The sequence below is a fragment of the Salmo trutta genome, chromosome 19, assembly GCF_901001165.1.
Source record: "Salmo trutta chromosome 19, fSalTru1.1, whole genome shotgun sequence".
NCBI lineage: Eukaryota > Metazoa > Chordata > Actinopteri > Salmoniformes > Salmonidae > Salmo > Salmo trutta.
The window spans coordinates 13638566-13664339 of NC_042975.1; the positions used below are offsets into that span (position 1 = coordinate 13638566).

The 25774-nt window shown below is 44.2% G+C and overlaps 1 protein-coding gene across 1 annotated transcript in view; it reads right to left on the bottom strand.

The window, feature by feature from the left end:
- LOC115154018 (follistatin-related protein 4) overlaps positions 1-25774 on the bottom strand; it is a 260009-nt gene that overhangs the window by 128357 nt on the left and 105878 nt on the right. Inside the window, exon 4 of the mRNA XM_029699782.1 lies at positions 10506-10733. Within this exon, the coding sequence (XP_029555642.1) occupies positions 10506-10733 (228 nt within the window). The remainder of the gene's footprint in view (positions 1-10505; positions 10734-25774) is intronic.

Below are 25774 nucleotides of genomic sequence, written 5' to 3' on the forward strand. Positions count from 1 at the left end.
CCTCCATCAGTGCTCAGACTGTCCGCAATAGGCTGAGAGAGGCTGGACTGAGGACTTGTAGGCCTGTTGTAAGGCAGGTCCTCACCAGACATCACCGGCAACAACGTTGCCTATGGGCACAAACCCACCGTCGCTGGACCAGACAGGAGTGGCAAAAAGTGCTCTTCTCTGACGAGTCGCGGTTTTTGTCTCACCAGGGGTGATGGTCGGATTCGTGTTTATCGTCGAAGGAATGAGCGTTACACCGAGGCCTGTGCTCTGGAGGGGGATTGATTTGGAGGTGGAGGGTCCGTCATGGTCTGGGGCGGTGTGTCTCAACGCTGTGCGTTATAGGGAAGACATCGTCCTCCATCATGTGGTACCCTTCCTGCAGGCTCATCCTGACATGACCCTTGAGCATGACAATGCCACCAGTCATACTACTCGTTCTGTGCATGATTTCCTGCAAAACAGGAATGTCAGTGTTCTGCCATGGCCAGCGAAAGCCCGGATCTCAATCCCAATGAGCACGTCTGGGACCTGTTGGATTGGAGGGGGAGAGATAGGGCCATTCCCCCCAGAAATGTCAGGGAACTTGAAGGTGCCTTGGTGGAAGAGTGGGGTAACATCTCACAGCAAGAACTGGCAAATCTGGTGCAGTCCATGAGGAGGAGATGCACAGCAGTACTTAATGCAGCTGGTGGCCACACCAGATACTGACTGTTACTTTTGATTTTGACCCCCCCTTTGTTCAGGGACACATTATTCCATTTCTGTTAGTCACATGTCTGTGGAACTTGTTCAGTTTATTTCTCAGTTGTTGAATCTTGTTATGTTCATACAAATATTTACCCATGTTAAGTTTGCTGAAAATAAACGCAGTTGACAGTGAGAGGACGTTTATTTTTTTGCTGAGTTTAGCTTTTGACAGTGCAGTCAAATGTCAAACATCTAATATGTAAAGAAAAATACAAAAAAGAAAGGCAAGAAATCAAGAACAGTGTGACGAATCCAATTAACAACCCAAATAGCACTGTAACAGTATCAAACTGAAAGCTGTACATTCAGAGCCTTCGGAAGTATTCAGGCCCTTTTACTTTTTCCACATTTTGTCATGTTAAAGTCTTATTCTAAAATAGATTATATCGTCAATCTACACACAGTACCCCATAATGACAAAGCCAAAACAGGTTTTTAGGAATGTTTGCAAATCAAAGAACAGAAATACCTTATTTACATAAGTATTCAGACCCTTTGCTATGAGACTTGAAATTGAGCTCAGGTGCATCCTGTTTCCATTGATCATCCTTGAGATGTTTCTACAACTTGATTGGAGTCCACCTGTGGTAAATTCCATTGATTGGACATGATTTGGAATTCACCTGTCTATATAAAGGTCCCACAGTTGACAGTGCATGTCAGAGCAAAACCAAGCCATGAGGTGGAAGGAATTGTCTGTAGAGCTCCGAGACAGGATTATGTCGAGGGACAGATCTGGGGAAGGACACCAAAAAATGTCTGCACCATCAAAGATCCCCAAGAACACAGTGGCCTCAATCATTCTTAAATGGAAGAAGTCTGGATTCACCAAGACTCGTCCTAGAGCTGGCCGCCCGGCCAAACTGAGCAATCAGGGGAGAAGGGCCTTGGTCAGGGAGGTGACCAAGAACCCGATGGTCACTCTGAAAGAGCTCCAGAGTTCCTCTGTGGAGATGGGAGAATCTTCCAGAAGGACAGCCATCTAAGCTGCACTCCACCAATCAGGCCTTTATTGTAGAGTGCTCAGACGGAAGCCACTCCTCAGTAAAAGGCACATGACAGCCGCTTGAAGTTTGCCAAAAGGCACCTAATGACTCTCAGACCATGTGGAACAAGATTCTCTGGTCTGATGAAACCAAGATTGAACTATTTGGACTAAATGCCAAACGTCATGTCTAGAGGAACCTGGCACCATCCCTACGGTGAAGCATGGTGTTGGCAGCATCATGCTGTGGAGATGTTTTTCAGTGCCAGGGTCTCTGAGACTAGTCAGAATTGAGGAAAAGATGAACGGAGCAAAGTACAGAGAGATCCTTGATGAAAACCTGCTCCAGAGCACTCAGGACCTCAGACTGGGGCAAAGTTTCACCTCCAACTGGACAACGACCCTAAGTACACAGCCAAGACAACACAGGAGTGGCTTCGGGACACGTCTCTGAATGTCCTTGAGTGGCACAGCCAGAGCCTGGACTTTAACCCGATCGAACATCTCTGGAAAGACCTGAAAATAGCTGTGCAGCGATGCTCCCCATCCAACCTGACAGAGCTTGAGAGGATCTGCAGAGAAGAATGGGAGAAATTACCCAAACACAGGTGTTCCAAGCTTGTAGCATCATAGACTCAAGTCTGCCAAAGGTGCTTCAACAAAGTACTTAGTAAAGGGTATGAATACTTATGTAAATGTGATATTTCATTTTTTATTTTATACATTTGCTAAAATTTCAAAAAACATGTTTTTACTTTGTCATTATGAGGTATTGTGTGTAGATTGATGAAAATCAACTTTAGAATGAGGCTGTAGCGTAACAAAATGTGGAAAAAGTCAAGGGGTCTGAATACTTTCTGAATGCACTGTGTGTACACCGGGGGAATTTACACAAGATAAACTAAGACTGATATGTACAGCAGTAGATTTATTAAATGAGCTATATCAAAAATCCAGTATATAAATAAATATACAGTGTGTATAAACAGTAGCCCATAGGGCTCTAGTCAAAAGTAGTGCTCTATATAGGAAACACAATGTAATTTGGGATCCAGCCTGGGTCTGGTGTGAACAGTATGTAGGCTGACTGCCTCATGGCCACTGAGAGGGGTTTTAGTATACGATGTGACAAACAGGAAGATGGCACAATGGTCCATAAAAGCAGGGTCTGATAGCCTTAAAAGCATCATGCACAGTAAAGCTGTCCCAACATGTCCCTACTGAGCCACAACACTACAACGCCACAGCACGGCCATTTTGTCTAAACGGTAACCGTGGGCGTGTTTTGTTCTCCATCTGTGCCGGCATTCGCAGTGGAGGAAGTTAAAAGATCTGGGCTAGGACCAGGGCGTTGGCAGGCAGGGACCGCTGGGCTATAATGGCTCTGTAGTCAAACTGTCTGTGAATGTTCACCAGCTCACCAGCATGTACAGCGACCAAAAGACCTTTCTATTTTCATAGGTGAGAGTGATCTGTATAATACAGGGGACTAATGGAGGAGCTGGGGACATTTCTATCCGGGACAGGGCATCCATTTCCACACAGCAAATACTACTTTCACATAATGAATCTGTGGGGAGGAATAAACTTAATGAGGTGAGCACGTGACCGTGAGGATGGGTGGGGGGGAGGTGTTCATGAGAGAACTGAGAAGGATGGGGATTGTTAGAAGGGTTGTTAATAACAAAACTGTAACACATTAAGTGCTGTCAAGGGAGGCCTGGGGCCTGGGGCCTGGCCACATCTCACCTGGCTGGCAAAACACTCAACAGCATGGCCCTGATTAAGAAGAAGAAGGAATGGTAGTTTCTAAGGTAGTTTTATGTGCCCTGCACAACTTTACAATATAAGTGGCACGGATTAGGCCATATTCCCACTACAAAATATGAAGGAGAGTCTGAGGAGCGATGTGGCGAAAGAGAATTCTACTTTTCAAGGAGTCCACAGTTGGTTAGGTTAGCCTACTACCAGATCAGGAAAAACTCTGGGCACCAAGAAAACAATTTCCCACCCATCACCACACAATGTTACAAATGAAAAACATCTATGTGTATGATCTACATTTTACATGTTTTAGGTGGTGGGGATGGGCTTCTATAGTTTTACCTGGCTCAGTGCAGCCGGCAGTTACTGTGACAATTTCAGAATGTATCAGGCTGTTACTGCAATTTCAGGTAAAAACTCAATAATAAAAGGAATATGAGCACTATACCCGCTGCGTTTTGGTCACCTTTCATCGACGCCTGTGACAGACAGACAGGTGAATCCAGGTGAACGCTATGAACCCTTAAAGAGGTTAAATAAGGATGGTTAAGCCGTGAGACAATTGAGAAATGGATTGTGTATGTATGCCATTTAGAGGGTGAATAGGCAAGACAAAATATTTAAGTGCCTTTGAACGGGGTATGGTAGTAGGTCCCCGGCGCACCAGTTTGTGTCAAGAACTGCAACGCTGCTGGGTTTTTCACACAACAGTTTCCTGAGTATACTGAGATTTGTCCACCACCCAAAGGACATCCAGCCTACTTCAATATTAGGAAGTTTTGTAACTTAATGTTTTGTATACTCAGTCTATTCAGTTTCAGTACAAAATATTGCTCAACATTGTTTAATATGACATTAAAACAATGACATTCTTGGAAGTAGGAAAACTACAGACAGAACAGGTCTGGTTTGTGTGTATAACTTACAAGCAATTCATACTTAGAATAATGAGAGTAAAACAATTTGATGTAGGTATAAAATGACATGACAGTGCAGTGGTATGATGAGCCATATACTGCACAGTATTCAGCATCATGTACATTACTGGCTTGTGTACAGAGTCAGGAGCATTTTAGACCTCCGCTTCACACTGTGAACCTGGGTGGCCCTGCAAGCTGTTGGCTGAGGTCTGCAAGGCGTGAACTGTGCCTGAAAGTGATCTACTCCTCCAAAACCAAAGTGTTTTTGTAACTGAGCTAATGGCTTTAGACACAAGGGGTCAAAGATCAGCAAGCAATAAGACAGACACTTAAGAAAAGAGTCCACACTGTGGGCACAGGGCACAGTGAAAAGCAGTTTTGATAGCTAATGCAACAACCACAGCCAGACATCAAACCAAGCAGACCGATAAGAGACCAGAGAGCAGTCAAACGCTGAGAGAAGAAAAACAGAAGAGGAGGACAAGTGAACTTCCATCCATCGTTGTTGCTCTAATTTGTCCGACATGTGACGTGTCCGATTGATCATTATCAGGAATCGCGAGGAGCGGCAATGGCCCCTCAATTGCTTGTTTCTGAACTCGGTCTGACCCTCGGAGAGTCATTTTTAAACGCAATCTACAGGCTGGGGTCTCATCCCAAAAAACTCCCTATTCCCTAGTGCGCTACTTTTGACCAGGGCCCATATGGGCTGTATGACAGGGGGGGTAGGGAGAAGGGTAGGAGGAAGGGTAGGAGGTAGGTTAGGGAGAAGGGTAGGGAGAAGGGTAGGATGAAGGGTAGGAGGTAGGATAGGGAGAAGGGTAGGGAGAAGGAGACCATTTAGGACACACCCTGCTGGTGAGTTGTAACTTTACCCTGTCTGTGTTGGAAGATGGGGGCGTTGGATTGGGCTGGCTGAATGGGAAGAAGAAATCGGTCGGTCAGCCTGGCTGCTTCACAGGCCTCCCACTGTGCTGCAGGCTGCAGCAGAACAGGCTATGCTTTGTTGTGGTCCATCATTCAGGAGATGAAAGCTATTCAAATAATCAGCCATGTTAGTTCTGTTAGCTCTGTTTGGATTGTTTTAGCGAGCGTTGTTTTAATTAAAGGGGGGGTCGGGAAATGGGCCTGACCCGGGATGTTGTTCAGAAGTAAAGACAAGGGCAAACAAAGTTGTTCTCTTGTTTGGATTAATTTCCAAACAAGCAATGGAGTTGTGCTGTGGGGTAGTTTGCTGACCAGTTCCTGTGTGGGTAGTCTGTGTGTCTGAGTGTGGTGTGCATGTGCATCTGTGTTTGCTTATGTGTTCAAGGATGTACAGTATGCCACCTGGATGTGTTTGGAGGGAAAGGAGATTACTGGTGATTTATTGTATTCCCATCAGCTACACTCCTTGTTGAAACACTAGAGTAACGTCACCACGAAATACGACAAAAGCCTGAGCCAGGATTCCATAGGCATTTCTAGAGCACCTCACAATCATATCTCCAGCTTGTCACAGGCCAATGGCCAAGAGCCAAAGGCTTACATCAATACTATTGAGTGGATGGCAGGCTGCAATCTCTTCCTATTGGCTTCAAAATGATTGGTTGACAAAGGGGTTGAAAGAGTATTTCTGTGTGGGGGAAACAGCAGAATAAGGTGTTGAGGGGGAGAAGCCTTAAGCTCTGTGTGGGGGAAACAGCAGAATAAGGTGTTGAGGAGGAGAAGCCTTAAGCTCTGTGTGGGGGAAACAGCAGAATAAGGTGTTGAGGAGGAGAAGCCTTAAGCTCTGTGTGGGGGAAACAGCAGAATAAGGTGTTGAGGAGGAGAAGCCTTAAGCTCTGTGTGGGGGAAACAGCAGAATAAGGTGTTGAGGAGGAGAAGCCTTAAGCTCTGTGTGGGGGAAACAGCAGAATAAGGTGTTGAGGAGGAGAAGCCTTAAGCTCTGTGTGGGGGAAACAGCAGAATAAGGTGTTGAGGAGGAGAAGCCTTAAGCTCTGTGTGGGGGAAACAGCAGAATAAGGTGTTGAGGGGGAGAAGCCTTAAGCTCTGTGTGGGGGAAACAGCAGAATAAGGTGTTGAGGAGGAGAAGCCTTAAGCTCTGTGTGGGGGGAAACAGCAGAATAAGGTGTTGAGGGGGAGAAGCCTTAAGCTCTGTGTGGGGGAAACAGCAGAATAAGGTGTTGAGGGAGAGAAGCCTTAAGCTCTGTGTGGGGGAAACAGCAGAATAAGGTGTTGAGGAGGAGAAGCCTTAAGCTCTGTGTGGGGGAAACAGCAGAATAAGGTGTTGAGGGGGAGAAGCCTTAAGCTCTGTGTGGGGGAAACAGCAGAATAAGGTGTTGAGGAGGAGAAGCCTTAAGCTCTGTGTGGGGGGAAACAGCAGAATAAGGTGTTGAGGGGGAGAAGCCTTAAGCTCTGTGTGGGGGAAACAGCAGAATAAGGTGTTGAGGAGGAGAAGCCTTAAGCTCTGTGTGGGGGAAACAGCAGAATAAGGTGTTGAGGAGGAGAAGCCTTAAGCTCTGTGTGGGGGAAACAGCAGAATAAGGTGTTGAGAGGGAGAAGCCTTAAGCTCTGTGTGGGGGAAACAGCAGAATAAGGTGTTGAGGAGGAGAAGCCTTAAGCTCTGTGTGGGGGAAACAGCAGAATAAGGTGTTGAGGGGGAGAAGCCTTAAGCTCTGTGTGGGGGAAACAGCAGAATAAGGTGTTGAGGAGGAGAAGCCTTAAGCTCTGTGTGGGGGAAACAGCAGAATAAGGTGTTGAGGAGGAGAAGCCTTAAGCTCTGTGTGGGGGAAACAGCAGAATAAGGTGTTGAGGAGGAGAAGCCTTAAGCTCCGTGTGGGGGAAACAGCAGAATAAGGTGTTGAGGAGGAGAAGCCTTAAACTCCGTGTGGGGGAAACAGCAGAATAAGGTGTTGAGGGAGAGAAGCCTTAAGCTCCGTGTGGGGGAAACAGCAGAATAAGGTGTTGAGGAGGAGAAGCCTTAAGCTCTGTGTGGGGGAAACAGCAGAATAAGGTGTTGAGGGAGAGAAGCCTTAAGCTCTGTGTGGGGGAAACAGCAGAATAAGGTGTTGAGGAGGAGAAGCCTTAAGCTCTGTGTGGGGGAAACAGCAGAATAAGGTGTTGAGGGGGAGAAGCCTTAAGCTCTGTGTGGGGGAAACAGCAGAATAAGGTGTTGAGGGGGAGAAGCCTTAAGCTCTGTGTGGGGGAAACAGCAGAATAAGGTGTTGAGGAGGAGAAGCCTTAAGCTCTGTGTGGGGGAAACAGCAGAATAAGGTGTTGAGGGGGAGAAGCCTTAAGCTCTGTGTGGGGGAAACAGCAGAATAAGGTGTTGAGGAGGAGAAGCCTTAAGCTCTGTGTGGGGGAAACAGCAGAATAAGGTGTTGAGGAGGAGAAGCCTTAAGCTCTGTGTGGGGGGAACAGCAGAATAAGGTGTTGAGGAGGAGAAGCCTTAAGCTCTGTGTGGGGGAAACAGCAGAATAAGGTGTTGAGGAGGAGAAGCCTTAAGCTCTGTGTGGGGGAAACAGCAGAATAAGGTGTTGAGGAGGAGAAGCCTTAAGCTCTGTGTGGGGGAAACAGCAGAATAAGGTGTTGAGGAGGAGAAGCCTTAAGCTCTGTGTGGGGGAAACAGCAGAATAAGGTGTTGAGGAGGAGAAGCCTTAAGCTCTGTGTGGGGGAAACAGCAGAATAAGGTGTTGAGGGGGAGAAGCCTTAAGCTCTGTGTGGGGGAAACAGCAGAATAAGGTGTTGAGGGGGAGAAGCCTTAAGCTCTTTCCTATGCGTCCTCCTCCACCTTATCGCCATCCATAAGGAAAGCAATAGTTAAATGTGGGTTTTGTACAGTTTTCTCTAGATAAGGGACTGTTATGCCAATCCCCTTCACCCTGCCTAATTTTGTCCATAATACTTAACCATTTAAAATGTTTCTTAGAGGACAGCTGCTTTTCAGTCATCATTTGATAGAATCAGATTTTTTTTGCTCTGAATCCTTCAATCTCATGCTGATTCTTTTGCGGTTTTAGAAAAATTAACACTTTAGTCTATTTCTGTGTGTTTATGTACGGTTGATAATGGTGGTGACAGTCTTATAAATACCATTTGAGGTCATAATGCTGTATTAAAATTAGACTCCATCCTATTTATAGTACATAACAGATATAGGATTTTAATTTGATCACCCTTTTGCAGTGCAGCAAATGTAAAACTAGTAGTGTATTTGAGGTTTTAAAAGGCTTCTGAAGTTTGTCATTTCCACCTTGAAAATTAAGACTTGATTTTCCGTCACGAAAAGTGCATCAACAACTACAAAAATGTCCATTAATTACAATCCACTGAATGATTCACACTTCATGTTGCTGCAGGATTATTTTCCTGCGGTAGAAAACTGGCTCAAATGAAGATCCTACATCTGTACCTAATCCTTGCATTTTCAGCAGACTATAATGTTCCAACCCACCGCTCTTCACACAGGAAGGTAAACAAATGCGTCTTCCCTGACATTTGAGCATTACTACTTATGTGAGCCTCTTCCGTCGCTGGCTTGCACTGAAACGGTAATCAAGTGTAATGTTGCGATTGAACACCTGCCTAATTTGGATGAAGCATGCATGGCAGTGTCTGCCGGGGATCTCTGGCGCTCTAATGTGAGATGACAGAACATTTCTGCATGTTCACTTCTCCTCTCTAACTACCTGGACCCAGCTTCACATGACACCATTGTAAACCATGTACTGTACTCTGCTACTTGCTTCTAGTAGTGGAGTACAGTACATGCTGATAGAAGCATAAGGCCAATAATTACTGTGTTTTACTGTCCCAGTCAAAATGGGAAATGATCTTTAGAAGAGTAGAGATGAGTAGGGGCATTGCCTCCTCAGCCAGTCATGCATACGTTCTTGTAGACAGTAAGGACTCAATGGATACTGTTCATGGGTCTTCAAGGGGAAATTCTTTTTCACCACAGCGAGACAGCAAGACACAGCCTTCCCCGTCCCAGACCAAGCAATGAAAAGCAGTAAACATTATCAACAGGGAAACAGTCAGTAAATAATAGATGTAGTGCTGCCTACTGGCTGTTATATTGTTCAGTGTGATGTGTAACAACAAGAAACAACCTTCACTGTCCCAGTATCGACAGTGAAACAGAGGAGCTTAACATTAGAACACTGCTACTGTTATATTGTATTAGAGTGGGCTTTTACCGACCAGTAGCTCCATCCTGATGGCAGGGGGTCGAAGCAGTGACTGAGTGGGTGGTCTGCATTGTGGATAATAAGGCAGGACTTTTTTCCTGAATTGCACATTTGTTCAGGATGGAAGGGTCTGGGAGTCCAATGATAATCAATGCAGTATTTGTGATCCGTGGTAATTTGTTATGAATTGAAGCTGTTAGCAAACTGAAGTTGCAGGTTTGACAGAAAATATTTGCAGATGTTAGATATTGCTGGGATGCTTACGCCATACTTTGAATTAGATATGAAAACTTAACATACATGCAAAGTACATTTCCTATATACAAGCCTGCCATTCAGTTTACATTATTCTAACATTGTTTAGTGGGCAATGTTCAGTTTCTTCAGTTTTAGGAACTGGCTCAATTCATTAATTGAAATGAATCCTAATACAATATAAAAGCATATAGAAGCTGAATACAACCTCTTATAATGGAGACTGCATACGGTAAGAGACCAGTCTGTTAGTGCATTGATATGGTTTCCAGGACAATAGCCTTGAGTGCCAGGACACAGACTACAAATGGATGAGGCACAAATAATTTCTCTCTTTCATTTATTTAATGCCCCATTTGTTTGACTCCATTTGTATTGAATGAAAGAATTACTTAGAAAAATAAAGTCTAGCCATTCATCACTGTTTTTGTTGTTGTTTGTATTTTAAGAAGCAATTCTGTGTCCTCAACTGACATAATTAGCACAACTTCTAGAGAATGTTTTGTTTATAACTCAGTTGCAGTGTGTGGATGTAATTATCTCCCAACTTCGGGTTTTAGAGTTCCTTTGATTCATTAAACAAAATGGTATCTTTTCAATTTGACTTGTCTGGTATCAGAACATTAACATGTTCAATAATAACAACATCACTGTCCGGTGATGTGGCTCTACCTTTGAAGAAGCAGTCCTTGCTGTGCACCACGTAGATCCGTCTCTTCTGCAGGCAGGCGGTGCGGTACACCTCACAGTGGTTCTCGTAGAACCTGCCGTCGGAGCCGCACACCGGCACGAAGGTGGGCCGACACTTCTCCTGGCACACACACTCTGCCCGGCCCGTCACCTCCAGCAGCACACACTGGCGGCCCCTCCCACAGTATGTCCTCCTGCAGGGTCCTCCGTCTGACCCAGAATGGACCGGAAGAAACAGAGAGAGAGAGGGGGAAGCCAGGGTTTAGGTGGGAAGAAACACTGACAGAGACTGGAATAGACAGGAAGAAAGCCAGGGTTAAAGCTGGTAGACTGCCAGTAGACTCTGAGAAACAACATGTACTGAACAGCATCCTATCATACTAAGAAAACCCAGTATGAAAAATAGGAAGGATGGTTGGACAGGTTGTGTTGGAGGACAGAACATTAATCACTTTGAACACCTGTTGTGTGCGCCAAAAGAAAGTGAATAAAATCACTGAAAATACAGTGTTGTGATTTTCCATTCTGGTGGACTCATTAACACCTCCCTTGAAAAAAGAACAATATATTCCACACACACACACACATACACACATTGCACCTTACTTCTCCTCACACATCCCTCCTAGCACCTGTCAGTCCCGGACCCCTCACCATGGAGGCCCTCTCACTCCCTGCTGATTGAATCTATTTGCAATTAAAGCAGGGCAAAAGCTGCTGAGGCTTGCAGTCACTCCACCTTGGATTGATCTTCCCGGGCCCTGGGGCCTGGGAGGGACCGCTCTCCTGGTGCGATCTGAGCTGGGATTTATGGAGCCTGGTTTGGGAAAGAGCTGGGCTGGTGTTAGTAGCTAGGCTGGGAGGAGAGAGGGGAGATAGAGCTGGGATTATCAGCTAGCCTGCAGCGAGAAAGGGATGCTGGGCTGGGGTTAGCGGCTAGGCTGCGGCGAGAGAGGGATGCTGGGCTGGGGTTAGCGGCTAAGCTACCTTTCTGGGAGGAGAGGCAGGGGATCTCAACCTCAGCGATGAAGCATCGGAGGCAGGTGGGGAATTATTGTCCGGGAATTTACGATATTGGGTATCTGATTAGCATCACTCAGCATAATATTTCATTCAGAATTATTCAGCATAATACATCATTGTTTGCTGCTCGAGAGGGTCATCTTTTAATTCCCTTTTATGAAACCATTGTAGCTCAACTCAAGACCTCTATCCCTACTATTATAATAAAACCGTTGAAAACACAAATTAAATCTGCCTTGAGTATAATCGTATCTAAACCCCTAGAATATTTAATAACAAAGGTGCGGTTCCATTGTTAGAGGATGAAAGTCATTTAATTACATAAAGGAGACTCCAGAGGATGCACACGTGCACACACACAGACAGACACACAGACACACACACAGACAGACACACAGACACACACACAGACAGACAGACAAAGACAGACACAGAGAGAAAGAGAGAGAAAGAGAGAGAAAGGAGAGAGAGAAAGGAGAAAGAAAGAAAGAATGAAAGAAAGAAAGAAGAGAAAGAAAGGAAAGCGAGAGAAATGAGAAAGAAGGAAAGAAAGAATGGAAGGAGAGAGAGAAAGGAGAGAGAGAAAGGAGCCATTTCCGGTCACAACTTGCAGACTTGTTTACGTGCTGCTGTGCGTTTTTGTTGCCAACCTTACTTTGCTACCTGACAACTTAACGGTTTTTACTTTTTAATTACCATTTATATTTTTAGTTTTTCCCTCACTCAACTTTTTTTTCATTCAACTTTTTCACTCCGGACGTTTTATCTGGACATGGTTCATCAGGACTTCCAACAGCCGAAGCTAAGTAACATTAACATGATGCCTTCTAATTGCAGTCGCTGTACTCATAATATACAGGAGAACGATCACCTTACGGCGAGGATAGCTGTGCTGCAAGCCCAGCTTCAGACGCAATCGTTAGGCAAGGGCAATTTCAGTGTAGGAAAGGATGAAACAGCGTCTGTGCCACCAGTAAGTCCAGATAGTAACGTTAGTATAAACCCCCTCGCACGGTCCCCGCAGCCGGACAACTTTCTCATGGCTTCTGGAGTGAAATGCTGTAGGAATGCTCAACCGTGTCGCTCATTCAGCCAACAGAAACTATCAACCGGTTCCTCTCTGGTCTCTATTCCTCCCGTTCCGGGGTCTGAAACGCCAAAGCTTCCCACCGTTAGCTCTGACAAATTGAAAACCCTAGTCATTGGCGACATCATTACCAGCAGTATTAGACTTAAAACGAATCATCCAGCGATCATACACTGTTTACCAGGGGGCAGGGCTACCGACGTTAAGGCTAATCTGAAGATGGTGCTGGCTAAAGCTATAACTTGTAGAGAGTACAGGGATATTGTTATCCACGTCGGCACCAACGATGTTAGGATGAAACAGTCAGAGGTCACCAAGCACAACATAGCTTCAGCGTGTAAATCAGCTAGAAAGATGTGTCGGCATCGAGTAATTGTCTCTGGCCCCCTCCCAGTTAGGGGGAGTGATGAGCTCTACAGCAGAGTCTCACAACTCAATCGCTGGTTGAAAACTGTTTTCTGCCCCTCCCAAAAGATAGAATTTGTAGATAATTGGCCCTCTTTCTGGGACTCACCCACAAACAGGACCAAGCCTGGCCTGTTGAGGAGTGACGGACTCCATCCTAGCTGGAGGAGTGCTCTCATCTTATCTACGAACATAGACAGGGCTCTAACTCCTCTAGCTCCACAATGAAATAGGGTGCAGGCTGTTAGCCAGCCTGCCAGCTTAGTGGAGTCTGCCACTAGCACAGTCAGTGTAGTCAGCTCAGCTATCCCCATTGAGACCGTGTCTGTGCCTCGACCTAGGTTGGGCAAAACTAAACATGGTGGTGTTCGCTTTAGCAATCTCACTAGAATAAAGACCTCCTCCATTCCTGTTATTATTGAAAGAGATCGTGATATCTCACATCTCAAAATAGGGCTACTTAATGTTAGATCCCTCACTTCAAAGGCAGTTATAGTCAATGAACTAATCACTGATCATAATCTTGATGTGATTGGCCTGACTGAAACATGGCTTAAGCCTGATGAGTTTACTGTGTTAAATGAGGCCTCAACTCCTGGTTACACTAGTGACCATATCCCCCGTGCATCCCGCAAAGGCGGAGGTGTTGCTAACATTTACGATAGCAAATTTCAATTTACAAAAAAAAACAACGACGTTTTCGTCTTTTGAGCTTCTAGTCATGAAATCTATGCAGCCTACTCAATCACTTTTTATAGCTACTGTTTACAGGCCTCCTGGGCCATATACAGCGTTCCTCACTGAGTTCCCTGAATTCCTATCGGACATTGTAGTCACAGCAGATAATATTCACATTTTTGGTGACTTTAATATTCACATGGAAAAGTCCACAGACCCACTCCAAAAGGCTTTTGGAGCCTTCACCGACTCAGTGGGTTTTGCCCAACATGTCTCTGGACCTACTCACTGCCACAGTCATACTCTGGACCTAGTTTTGTCCCGTGGAAGAAATGTTGTGGATCTTAATGTTTTTCCTCATAATCCTGGACTATCGGACCACCATTTTATTACGTTTGCAATCGCAACAAATAATCTGCTCAGACCCCAACCAAGGAGCATCAAAAGTCGTGCTATAAATTCTCAGACAACCCAAAGATTCCTTGATGCCCTTCCAGACTCCCTCTGCCTACCCAAGGACATCAGAGGACAAAAATCAGTTAACCACCTAACTGAGGAACTCAATTTAACTTTGCGCAATACCCTAGATGCAGTTGCACCCCTAAAAACTAAAAACATTTGTCATAAGAAACTAGCTCCCTGGTATACAGAAAATACACGAGCTCTGAAGCAAGCTTCCAGAAAATTGGAACGGAAATGTCGCCACACCAAACTGGAAGTCTTCCGACTAGCTTGGAAAGATAGTACCGTGCAATATCGAAGAGCCCTCACTGCTTCTCGATCATCCTATTTTTCCAACTTAATTGAGGAAAATAAGAACAATCCTACATTTATTTTTGATACTGTCGCAAAGCTAACTAAAAAGCAGCATTCCCCAAGAGAGGATGGCTTTCACTTCAGCAGTAATAAATTTTTATTTATTTATTTATTTCACCTTTATTTAACCAGGTAGGCAAGTTGAGAACAAGTTCTCATTTACAATTGCGACCTGGCCAAGATAAAGCAAAGCAGTTCGACAACATACAAAAACACAGAGTTACACATGGAGTAAAACAACATACAATCAATGATGCAGTAGAAAAAAAAAAAAAAAAAAAAAAAATTAAAAATAAAAAAAAACAACAAAAACAATAATAAATAAAAACAAAGAAAAAATAAAAAAATTTAAGGAACTTCTTTGAGGAAAAGATCATGATCATTAGAAAGCAAATTACGGACTCCTCTTTAAATCTGCGTATTCCTCCAAAGCTCTGTTATCCTGAGTCTGCGCAACTCTGCCAGGACCTAGGATCAAGGGAGACACTAAAGAGTTTTAGTACTATATCTCTTGACACAATGATGAAAATAATCATGGCCTCTAAACCTTCAAGCTGCATACTGGACCCTATTCCAACTAAACTACTGAAAGAGCTGCTTCCTGTGCTTGGCCCTCCTATGTTGAACATAATAAACGTCTCTCTATCCACAGGTTGTGTACCAAACTCACTAAAAGTGGCAGTAATAAAGCCTCTCTTGAAAAAGCCAAACCTTGACCCAGAAAATATAAAAAACTATCGGCCTATGTCGAATCTTCCATTCCTCTCCCAAAAAAATTAAAAAGCTGTTGCGCAGCAACTCACTGCCTTCCTGAAGACAAACAATGTATACGAAACACTTCCGTCTGGTTTTAGACCCCATCATAGCACTAAGACTGCACTTGTGAAGGTGGTAAATGACCTTTTAATGATGTCAGACCGAGGCTCTGCATCTGTCCTCGTGCTCCTAGATCTTAGTGCTGCTTTTGATACCATCGATCACCACATTCTTTTGGAGAGATTGGAAACCCAAATTGGTCTACACGGACAAGTTCTGGCCTGGTTTAGATCTTATCTGTCGGAAAGATATCAGTTTGTCTCTGTGAATGGTTTGTCCTCTGACAAATCAACTGTAAATTTCGGTGTTCCTCAAGGTTCCGTTTTAGGACCACTATTGTTTTCACTATATATTTTACCTCTTGGGGATGTCATTCGAAAACATAATGTTAAATTTCACTGCTATACGGATGACACACAGCTGTACATTTCAATGAAACATGGTGAAGCCCCAAAATTGCCCTTGCTAGAAGCCTGTGTTTCAGACATACGGAAGTGGATGGCTGCAAACTTTCTACTTTTAAACTCGGACAAAAAAGAGATGCTTGTTCTAGGTCCCAAGAAACAAAGAGATCTTCTGTTAAATCTGACAATTAATCTTGATGGTTGTACAGTCGTCTCAAATAAAACTGTGAAGGACCTCGGTGTTACTCTGGACCCTGATCTCTCTTTTGAAGAACATATCAAGACTGTTTCAAGGGCAGCTTTTTTCCATCTACGTAACATTGCAAAAATCAGAAACTTTCTGTCCACAAATGATGCAGAAAAATTAATCCATGCTTTTGTTACTTCTAGGTTGGACTACTGCAATGCTCTACTTTCCGGCTACCCGGATAAAGCACTAAATAAACTTCAGTTAGTGCTAAATACGGCTGCTAGAATCCTGACTAGAACCCAAAAATGTGATCATATTACTCCAGTGCTAGCCTCCCTACACTGGCTTCCTGTTAAGGCAAGGGCTGATTTCAAGGTTTTACTGCTAACCTACAAAGCATTACATGGGCTTGCTCCTACCTATCTTTCCGATTTGGTCCTGCCATATATACCTACACGAACGCTACGGTCACAAGACGCAGGCCTCCTAATTGTCCCTAGAATTCCTAAGCAAACAGCTGGAGGCAGGGCTTTCTCCTATAGAGCCCCATTTTTATGGAATGGTCTGCCTACCCATGTGAGAGATGCAGACTCGGTCTCAAACTTTAAGGCTTTACTGAAGACTCATCTCTTCAGTGGGTCCTATGATTAAGTGTAGTCTGGCCCAGGAGTGTGAAGGTGAACGGAAAGGCTCTGGAGCAACCAACCGCCCTTGCTGTCTCTGCCTGGCCGGTTCCCCTCTTTCCACTGGGATTCTCTGCCTCTAACCCTATTGCAGGGGCTGAGTTACTGGCTTATTGGTGTTCTTCCATGCCGTCCCTAGGAGGGGTACGTCACTTGAGTGGGTTGAGTCACTGACGTGGTCTTCCTGTCTGGGTTGGCGCCCCCCTTGGGTGGTGCCGTGGCGGAGATCTTTGTGGGCTATACTCTGCCTTATCTCAGGATGGTAAGTTGGTGGTTGAAGATATCCCTCTAGTGGTGTGGGGGCTGTGCTTTGGCAAAGTGGGTGGGGTTATATCCTTCCTGTTTGGCCCTGTCCGGGGGTATCGTCGGATGGGGCCACAGTGTCTCCTGACCCCTCCTGTCTCAGCCTCCAGTAGTTTATGTGTCGGGGGGCTAGGGTCAGTCTGATATATCTGGAGTATTTATCCTGTCTTATCCGGTGTCCTGTGTGAATTTAAGTATGCTCTCTCTAATTCTCTCTTTCTTTCTTTCTCTCTCTCGGAGGACCTGAGCCCTAGGACCATGCCTCAGGACTACCTGACATGATGACTCCTTGCTGTCCCCAGTCCACCTGGCCGTGCTGCTGCTCCAGTTTCAATTGTTCTGCCTGCGGCTATGGAACCCTGACCTGTTCACCGGACGTGCTACCTTGTCCCAGACCTGATGTTTTCAACTCTCTAGAGACAGCAGGAGCGGTAGAGATACTCTCAATGATCGGCTATGAAAAGCCAACTGACATTTACTCTTGAGGTGCTGACTTGTTGCACCCTCGACAACTGTGATTATTATTATTTGACCATGCTGGTCATTTATGAACATTTGAACATCTTGGCCATGTTCTGTTATAATCTCCACCCGGCACAGCCAGAAGAGGACTGGCCACCCCTCAGAGCCTGGTTCCTCTCTAGGTTTCTTCCTAGGTTTTGACCTTTCTAGGGAGTTTTTCCTAGCCACCGTGCTTCTACACCTGCATTGTTTTCTGTTTGGGGTTTTAGGCTGGGTTTCTGTACAGCACTTTGAGATAAATACATTTTATTTTATTTGATTTGAGAGAGAGAAAGGAGAAAGAAAGAAAGAAAGAAAGAAAGAAAGAAAGAAAGAAAGAAAGGAGAGAGCGAGAGTGTGTGTAGCTGAAGGCTGACCTGGCTTGTCCGTATTGATGTGTGCTCTGTCGTAATGAAGTGTGAGGTGTCAGGCATGAAAGAGTACAGGTACAGTCCCGGAGGGGTGTGTGTATGTGTGTGTCTTGGGGGTGGTGGGGGATTACACAACATGATGCCTTATAATCCAGTTTGATAATTGTTCTGCATGTATCCGCAAATCATTTGTGGGAATGCAAATACCCCGGCTCCTCAGTGACCTTGTTGTCGGTGTCAAGGTCAGGGACGATTACTGGATTCTTTGTATTCTCCAAGCACCAAAGATTAAATGCTCAGCATCGTCCGGAAGCACTGGTTGTTTTTCTTTTTCCCTCCTCCCCCCATCCCTTCCCCATTCTCTCCTCTAAAGTCTATCATTACCTTTGCAGAACAGGCCACAACAAAAACAATGAGAAAGGTTCTGAGGTTCTGGTGTTTAAAGTCCGGCGTGCCTACAGTAAGCCTTCCTTCTCTACTCTCGTGGACCATGTAAGCTTCAGTTGTGACTAGCTTGGGAAGCTGAAGTGTCATTTGATAATCCTGTCTGAGCTGCAGCTCAATCGTTCTACATGGGCACTTACAAGTTCAACCAAGCCTCTGTGCCAATGGCAGTGAGAACATGCTGACTGACCAGCGGCGACAGGGCCTCACATCTCTAGTCCCTGCTTTCAGTCTTCCCTTTGTCTATCTATTAGTCCCTCCTATCTAAGCTCCAGTGGGCTTAGGCAGAATCCAGATATTGTCCCTCACAATAATCCAAGACTTGTAGAATTTGGGTGAACATTGTCACTACGATCTATCATTGTTCTGTCTGTTATCCTCTTGGCATAATCACAAGTCAAAATCACGTCCTCCCCTGAGTGCTTGATATTTACCAGAGGAATGTGTACGTCCTCCCCTGAGTGCTTGATATTTACCAGAGGAATGTGTACGTCCTCCCCTGAGTGCTTGATATTTACCAGAGGAATGTGCACGTCCTCCCCTGAGTGCTTGATATTTACCAGAGGAATGTGTACGTCCTCCCCTGAGTTCTTGATATTTACCAGAGGAATGTGTACGTCCTCCCCTGAGTGCTTGATATTTACCAGAGGAATGTGTACGTCCTCCCCTTAGTGCTTGATATTTACCAGAGGAATGTGCACGTCCTCCCCTGAGTGCTTGATATTTACCAGAGGAATGTGTACGTCCTCCCCTGAGTGCTTGATATTTACCAGAGGAATGTGTACGTCCTCCCCTGAGTGCTTGATATTTACCAGAGGAATGTGTACGTCCTCCCCTGAGTGCTTGATATTTACCAGAGGAATGTGCACGTCCTCCCCTGAGTGCTTGATATTTACCAGAGGAATGTGTACGTCCTCCCCTGAGTGCTTGATATTTACCAGAGGAATGTATACGTCCTCCCCTGAGTGCTTGATATTTACCAGAGGAATGTGTACGTCCTCCCCTGAGTGCTTGATATTTACCAGAGGAATGTGTACGTCCTCCCCTGAGTGCTTGATATTTACCAGAGGAATGTGTACATCCTCCCCTGAGTGCTTGATATTTACCAGAGGAATGTGTACATCCTCCCCTGAGTTCTTGATGGATTGACATTTGCTTTATTAATCCTTTTATGAAATAACAGTCTTTAATTTTGCTCCCTTCAGATGCATCAGGTCTCTGTAATGAAAGGGTATCTTCAACAACATCTATCTGCAAAAACAGTATGTCAGTATACTCTGGAGGCAGAAGGACATGCTCTGTATTTAGTCGATAAAACACCTCTATTTGTACCTGAGGCTACATACTAAGCCTGATTAACATTTAAACAGCAATTAAAGAAAACTTTCCAAACCACAAAAGAAGAGATATGGCTGAGTTATCTGCCTTGAAACACTGAGGGACACTTAGAGGGAGGGAGACTGCCTGGCCTGCCAAACTGCTCTAATTAGAGAGGAAGTGCCACTTCTCTAGTGATGCGGGACTTCCAGTAACAGAGTAATAACTGAGCCCCAATCTACAGTCTTCATCGTTTCTTTACTGCTAGTCACATGTCCTTAGGCTTAGGATATGCATTTGCAAATACAATGTGGACATTGTGGGTTCCAAAAGGAGGCTTTGGATTCTGCAGTGATTTCCCAGATCATTCTATTTGGTTTAAATCAGATGCACATAATCACATTAAGAGACATGGCGTCAAACCTCTTTTCTCTCTGTGTGACACAGTCAGGTAAAGTGTTTGTGACAGATATTGTTTTAATATCAATAGACAAGAGGTCAGAGCTTGGGTGAGAGACTGCAGTATATAAGATATGTTCTCATGTCTGTGACATTGTGCCTATCGACCCCAATGGACATATAAATTCTTAGAGCTAAGATTTGAGCTGAGACTGGAACTAGCCCAACCTATAACCCTCTATGACCTCCCAGATGTGAGGATTTGGAATGAACTCAATAAAGTTGACTTGACTTGGATGAGGATTGCAGCCAGGTCACATACGCAGGTTAGAGTTTTTCATCATGAATCTTGTTCTGGAGGCAGCTCTGCACAGTGGTCAGTAGCTGACACAGACACAAAGTCATAAAATCTGCTTTTAAACCTAACCCTAACCCTAACCACACTGCTAACCCTAATGCCTAACCCTAACCTTAAATTAAGACCAAAAAGCACATTTTTGTTGTCATGAATATTTACATTATAGTCAATTTTGACTTTGGAGCTGGCCCATCTAGTGGAAATCGCTCTGTTCTGCCTCAAGGACAAGGCTCATCTCAACCTGTGTCACATACAGTATCCTGAAAACAATTCGTCCAATTAAATTAAATGCTAATGTTCTGTTTTTATATCTGACCTCGAAAGATAGAAAAATACTCCCTCTGGCAGTGGTTTGAGAGAATTATGAAGTAACATTAAAGGATAATTACGTTCAATATTAATTTTAACTAAAACTATTTTTCTCAATTAAGTGTTGCAAATTACCCATTAACTGCATGACCGCCTTCGTCGTGATAGGTTATCCAATATCCTGGGCTTTTCCATGGGAGATGAAAATAGATATAAAACAGAAAGCTGAATATGGCGCTACATGTATAAAATTTACAGAAATATTATTCACTTTAGAAAGTATCAAAAGTTCAAAGGTCCTAAATACTTTGTAAAACAACTTACAAGGCACAATACAAATGACCCATAAGGCCTCACTCATAGTTCTACTCAGACTACAGGTGGTCATACTATCAACAAATCTGTTGATAAGCAACTACTTGCTAAGGTTAGGGTTAGGGTAAGTTACGAATAAGGGTTAGGGCAAGGGTTAAGGTTTGAGTTAGGGATAGGGTTAAGTTTAGGGTTAGGATAAGGGTTAAGGTTAGGATTAGTAGCTAGTTAGTTGAAATGTCTGTACATTGTCCGTAGAGCATCTACAGATGGACTATCCAAATAAAGTGTTACCCTAACTTCCTGCTCTGTTTATAAGCTGCTGCCGCTCTCTATGCCCGAAACAGAACACCTTAAATTTATTAATCATAAATAAGGGCCATTTACCTTGGGTCTTGCTCAAACACTAGTTAATTTTAGAGCCAAAATAGAACCAAGTGTGAACATGAAAACCAAACAGACAATACAGAGTACTTCTTCACTTAGGTGTGACCTGGGCAGGTATCTGTATTTCAGAGTCAAGCACAAAACTATGACTCTGTATTCAATGGGGGGCAGTTTAAAGAAGGTAAATCAAGAGGCAGACATAAAAGACAGGTGAAGAAGGGTCAAAGACGCTGAGACATTGGAACAGAGAGAGGTATAGAGAAGTGGAACAGAGAGAGGTATAGAGAAGTGGAATAGACAGAGGTATAGAGAAGTGGAACAGAGAGAGGTATAGAGAAGTGGAACAGAGAGAGGTATAGAGAAGTGGAACAGAGAGAGGTATAGAGAAGTGGAACAGAGAGAGGTATAGAGAAGTGGAACAGAGAGAGGTATAGAGAAGTGGAATAGACAGAGGTATAGAGAAGTGGAACAGAGAGAGGTATAGAGAAGTGGAACAGACAGAGGTATAGAGAAGTGGAACAGAGAGAGGTATAGAGAAGTGGAACAGACAGCGGTATAGAGAAGTGGAACAGACAGCGGTATAGAGAAGTGGAATAGACAGAGGTATAGAGAAGTGGAACAGAGAGAGGTATAGAGAAGTGGGACAGAGAGAGGTATAGAGAAGTGGACAGAGAGAGGTATAGAGAAGTGGACAGAGAGAGGTATAGAGAAGTGGAACAGAGAGAGGTATAGAGAAGTGGAACAGAGAGAGGTATAGAGAAGTGGACAGAGAGAGGTATAGAGAAGTGGGACAGAGAGAGGTATAGAGAAGTGGAACAGAGAGAGGTATAGAGAAGTGGGACAGAGAGAGGTATAGAGAAGTGGAACAGAGAGATGAATAGAGAAGTGGAATAGACAGAGGTATAGAGAAGTGGAACAGAGAGAGGTATAGAGAAGTGGAACAGAGAGAGGTATAGAGAAGTGGAACAGACAGCGGTATAGAGAAGTGGAACAGACAGCGGTATAGAGAAGTGGAATAGACAGATGAATAGAGAAGTGGAATAGACAGAGGTATAGAGAAGTGGAACAGACAGCGGTATAGAGAAGTGGGACAGAGAGAGGTATAGAGAAGTGGGACAGAGAGAGGTATAGAGAAGTGGAACAGAGAGATGAATAGAGAAGTGGAATAGACAGAGGTATAGAGAAGTGGAACAGACAGCGGTATAGAGAAGTGGAACAGACAGCGGTATAGAGAAGTGGACAGAGAGAGGTATAGAGAAGTGGAACAGAGAGAGGTATAGAGAAGTGGGACAGAGAGAGGTATAGAGAAGTGGGACAGAGAGAGGTATAGAGAAGTGGAACAGACAGCGGTATAGAGAAGTGGAACAGAGAGCGGTTTAGAGAAGTGGAACAGACAGCGGTATAGAGAAGTGGAACAGAGAGAAGTTTAGAGAAGTGGAACAGAGAGAGGTATAGAGAAGTGGAACAGACAGCGGTATAGAGAAGTGGAACAGAGAGAAGTTTAGAGAAGTGGAACAGAGAGAAGTTTAGAGAAGTGGAACAGAGAGAAGTTTAGAGAAGTGAAACAGAGAGAAGTTTAGAGAAGTGGAACAGAGAGAAGTTTAGAGAAGTGGGACAGAGAGAGGTATAGAGAAGTGGACAGAGAGAGGTATAGAGAAGTGGAACAGAGAGAGGTATAGAGAAGTGGGACAGAGAGAGGTATAGAGAAGTGGGACAGAGAGAGGTATAGAGAAGTGGAACAGAGAGAGGTATAGAGAAGTGGGACAGAGAGAGGTATAGAGAAGTGGAACAGAGAGAGGTATAGAGAAGTGGAATAGAGAGAGGTATAGAGAAGTGGGACAGAGAGAGGTATAGAGAAGTGGAACAGAGAGAGGTATAGAGAAGTGGGACAGAGAGAGGTATAGAGAAGTGGAACAGAGAGATGAATAGAGAAGTGGAATAGACAGAGGTATAGAGAAGTGGAACAGAGAGAGGTATAGAGAAGTGGAACAGACAGCGGTGTAGAGAAGTGGAACAGACAGCGGTATAGAGAAGTGGGACAGAGAGAGGTATAGAGAAGTGGAACAGAGAGAGGTATAGAGAAGTGGAACAGAGAGAGGTATAGAGAAGTGGGACAGAGAGAGGTATAGAGAAGTGGAACAGAGAGATGAATAGAGAAGTGGAATAGACAGAGGTATAGAGAAGTGGAACAGACAGCGGTATAGAGAAGTGGAACAGACAGCGGTATAGAGAAGTGGACAGAGAGAGGTATAGAGAAGTGGAACAGAGAGAGGTATAGAGAAGTGGAATAGACAGAGGTATAGAGAAGTGGAACAGAGAGAGGTATAGAGAAGTGGAACAGAGAGAGGTATAGAGAAGTGGAACAGAGAGAGGTATAGAGAAGTGGAACAGAGAGAAGTTTAGAGAAGTGGAACAGAGAGAGGTATAGAGAAGTGGAACAGAGAGAAGTTTAGAGAAGTGGAACAGAGAGAGGTATAGAGAAGTGGAACAGACAGCGGTATAGAGAAGTGGAACAGAGAGAAGTTTAGAGAAGTGGAACAGAGAGAAGTTTAGAGAAGTGGAACAGAGAGAAGTTTAGAGAAGTGAAACAGAGAGAAGTTTAGAGAAGTGGAACAGAGAGAAGTTTAGAGAAGTGAAACAGAGAGAAGTTTAGAGAAGTGGAACAGAGAGAAGTTTAGAGAAGTGGAACAGAGAGAGGTATAGAGAAGTGGAACAGAGAGAGGTATAGAGAAGGAGAAATTGAGAAAATAGATGGGGAGATAGTAGGCTACACTCTTATAAAAAAAAAATTCTGTCTAGAACCTTAAATGGTTATTCGGCTGTCCCCACAGGAGAACCCTTTGAAGAACTCTTTTTGGTTCCAGGTAGAACCCTTTTGGGTTCCATCTAGAACCCTTTCTACAGAGGTTTCTACATGAAAACCAAAAGGGTTTTACCTGGAACCAAAAAGGGTTCTCCTATGGGGACAGCCAAATAAACCTTTTGGAACCATTTTCTCTAAGAGTGTAGGCTGGGCTCTAAAGACGGTTCTATCAGGCACAGAAACACAGGCGAAGGAGGCCACAGACCAAATGTCACTGGGCTCGTCTGGCTGGCTTGGCTGATAGGGCTTTATTGATTTCTCGATCCCAATCCCTCTGCAGGCTCTGAAGGGCTCAGCGAGCTGCTGTGGAGAGGCCGGCTGGTGTGGTCTGTCCACACACACCTGACACTTTAACCGTTTTACTGCAGTGGGCTAAATCAGGGTCAATTTTGAGATTGCATCCCAATACTACACTTTATATACTGTACATCACAGAAAACTGAAATATAACAAAACTGTTTAACATAGAAATACCGGATGCAAATAGGTTTATTATTATGAAATGATAAAAAATCTGATTAACATTCCACCCATGAGGCCAGTAGATCATTTGACTGCAGGAAATGGCTACACCCCTCTGTGGGTTATAGGAAGGAGCTATATCATTTACTGTATAATAAAGAGCTTGGCTCAGGGACTTTGCATTCGCTAAATAATAATCATTTTATCCAGTTTGTTTAGATTGCTTAGTCTGCTATTGCACATTCTAATGATAGTGACATAAAGTAATTTGGCAAATGACCAGAAAGTTATCATAGATGTTTTCAATCCACAGATGCTCAGTAATATCAACTGCGCTGGCCCGAAACTCAGAGATGAATTGAATGACTTTGTGTGGATAGTTATCAGGAAATGATTCTCAGTAAGTGTTAACTTAATGGTTTGACAGTTGTGTGTGTACACCATATGTCACCATATGTTCAACTCATGTTTCTGTTCTCTTGTCTTCCCTGTGGCTCAGTTGGTAGAGCATGGTGTGTGCAACGCCAGGGTTGTGGGTTCGATTCCCACGGGGGGCCAGTACATATGAAATGTATGTATTCATGACTGTAAGTTGCTCTTGATAAGAGTGTCTGCTAAATGACTAAAATGTTTTCAGCTTCTCATCTTAGATGTGTGTGTGTGTGTGTGTGTGTGTGTGTATTAGTAGCTAGAAATGGAGATGTTGGTCCAGTGCTGTAATGTTATTTACTGCCATCCCATAATCACTAAGCCTTGAGCATCAGTCCACATCAGGCGCCCCACTCATTTCTCCCCATTAATGGCCATCAGCTAGACTGAAATAGGCCTATCAATGCATTTTCTGCACAATCCTCCCAAACAGCACAGGTGATAATAAAATATGGTGTATGATGAAACATCCCAAGTGGAGTTCCATCTCAGGGTGTGTATGGTGGTGTGAAAGCAGTGAAACATCCCTCATGTGTCTTACACTGCTGCCTCAGAAATACATCTAACCCATACTTCACAAATAAACTTCACTTCAATACAATGTTCCTTTTATGGCAGAAAAATAGACTATGTGTGTACTGTATGTGTCTGTGTGTGTATGTGTGTGCACGTATGTGTGTGTGTGTGTGTGTGT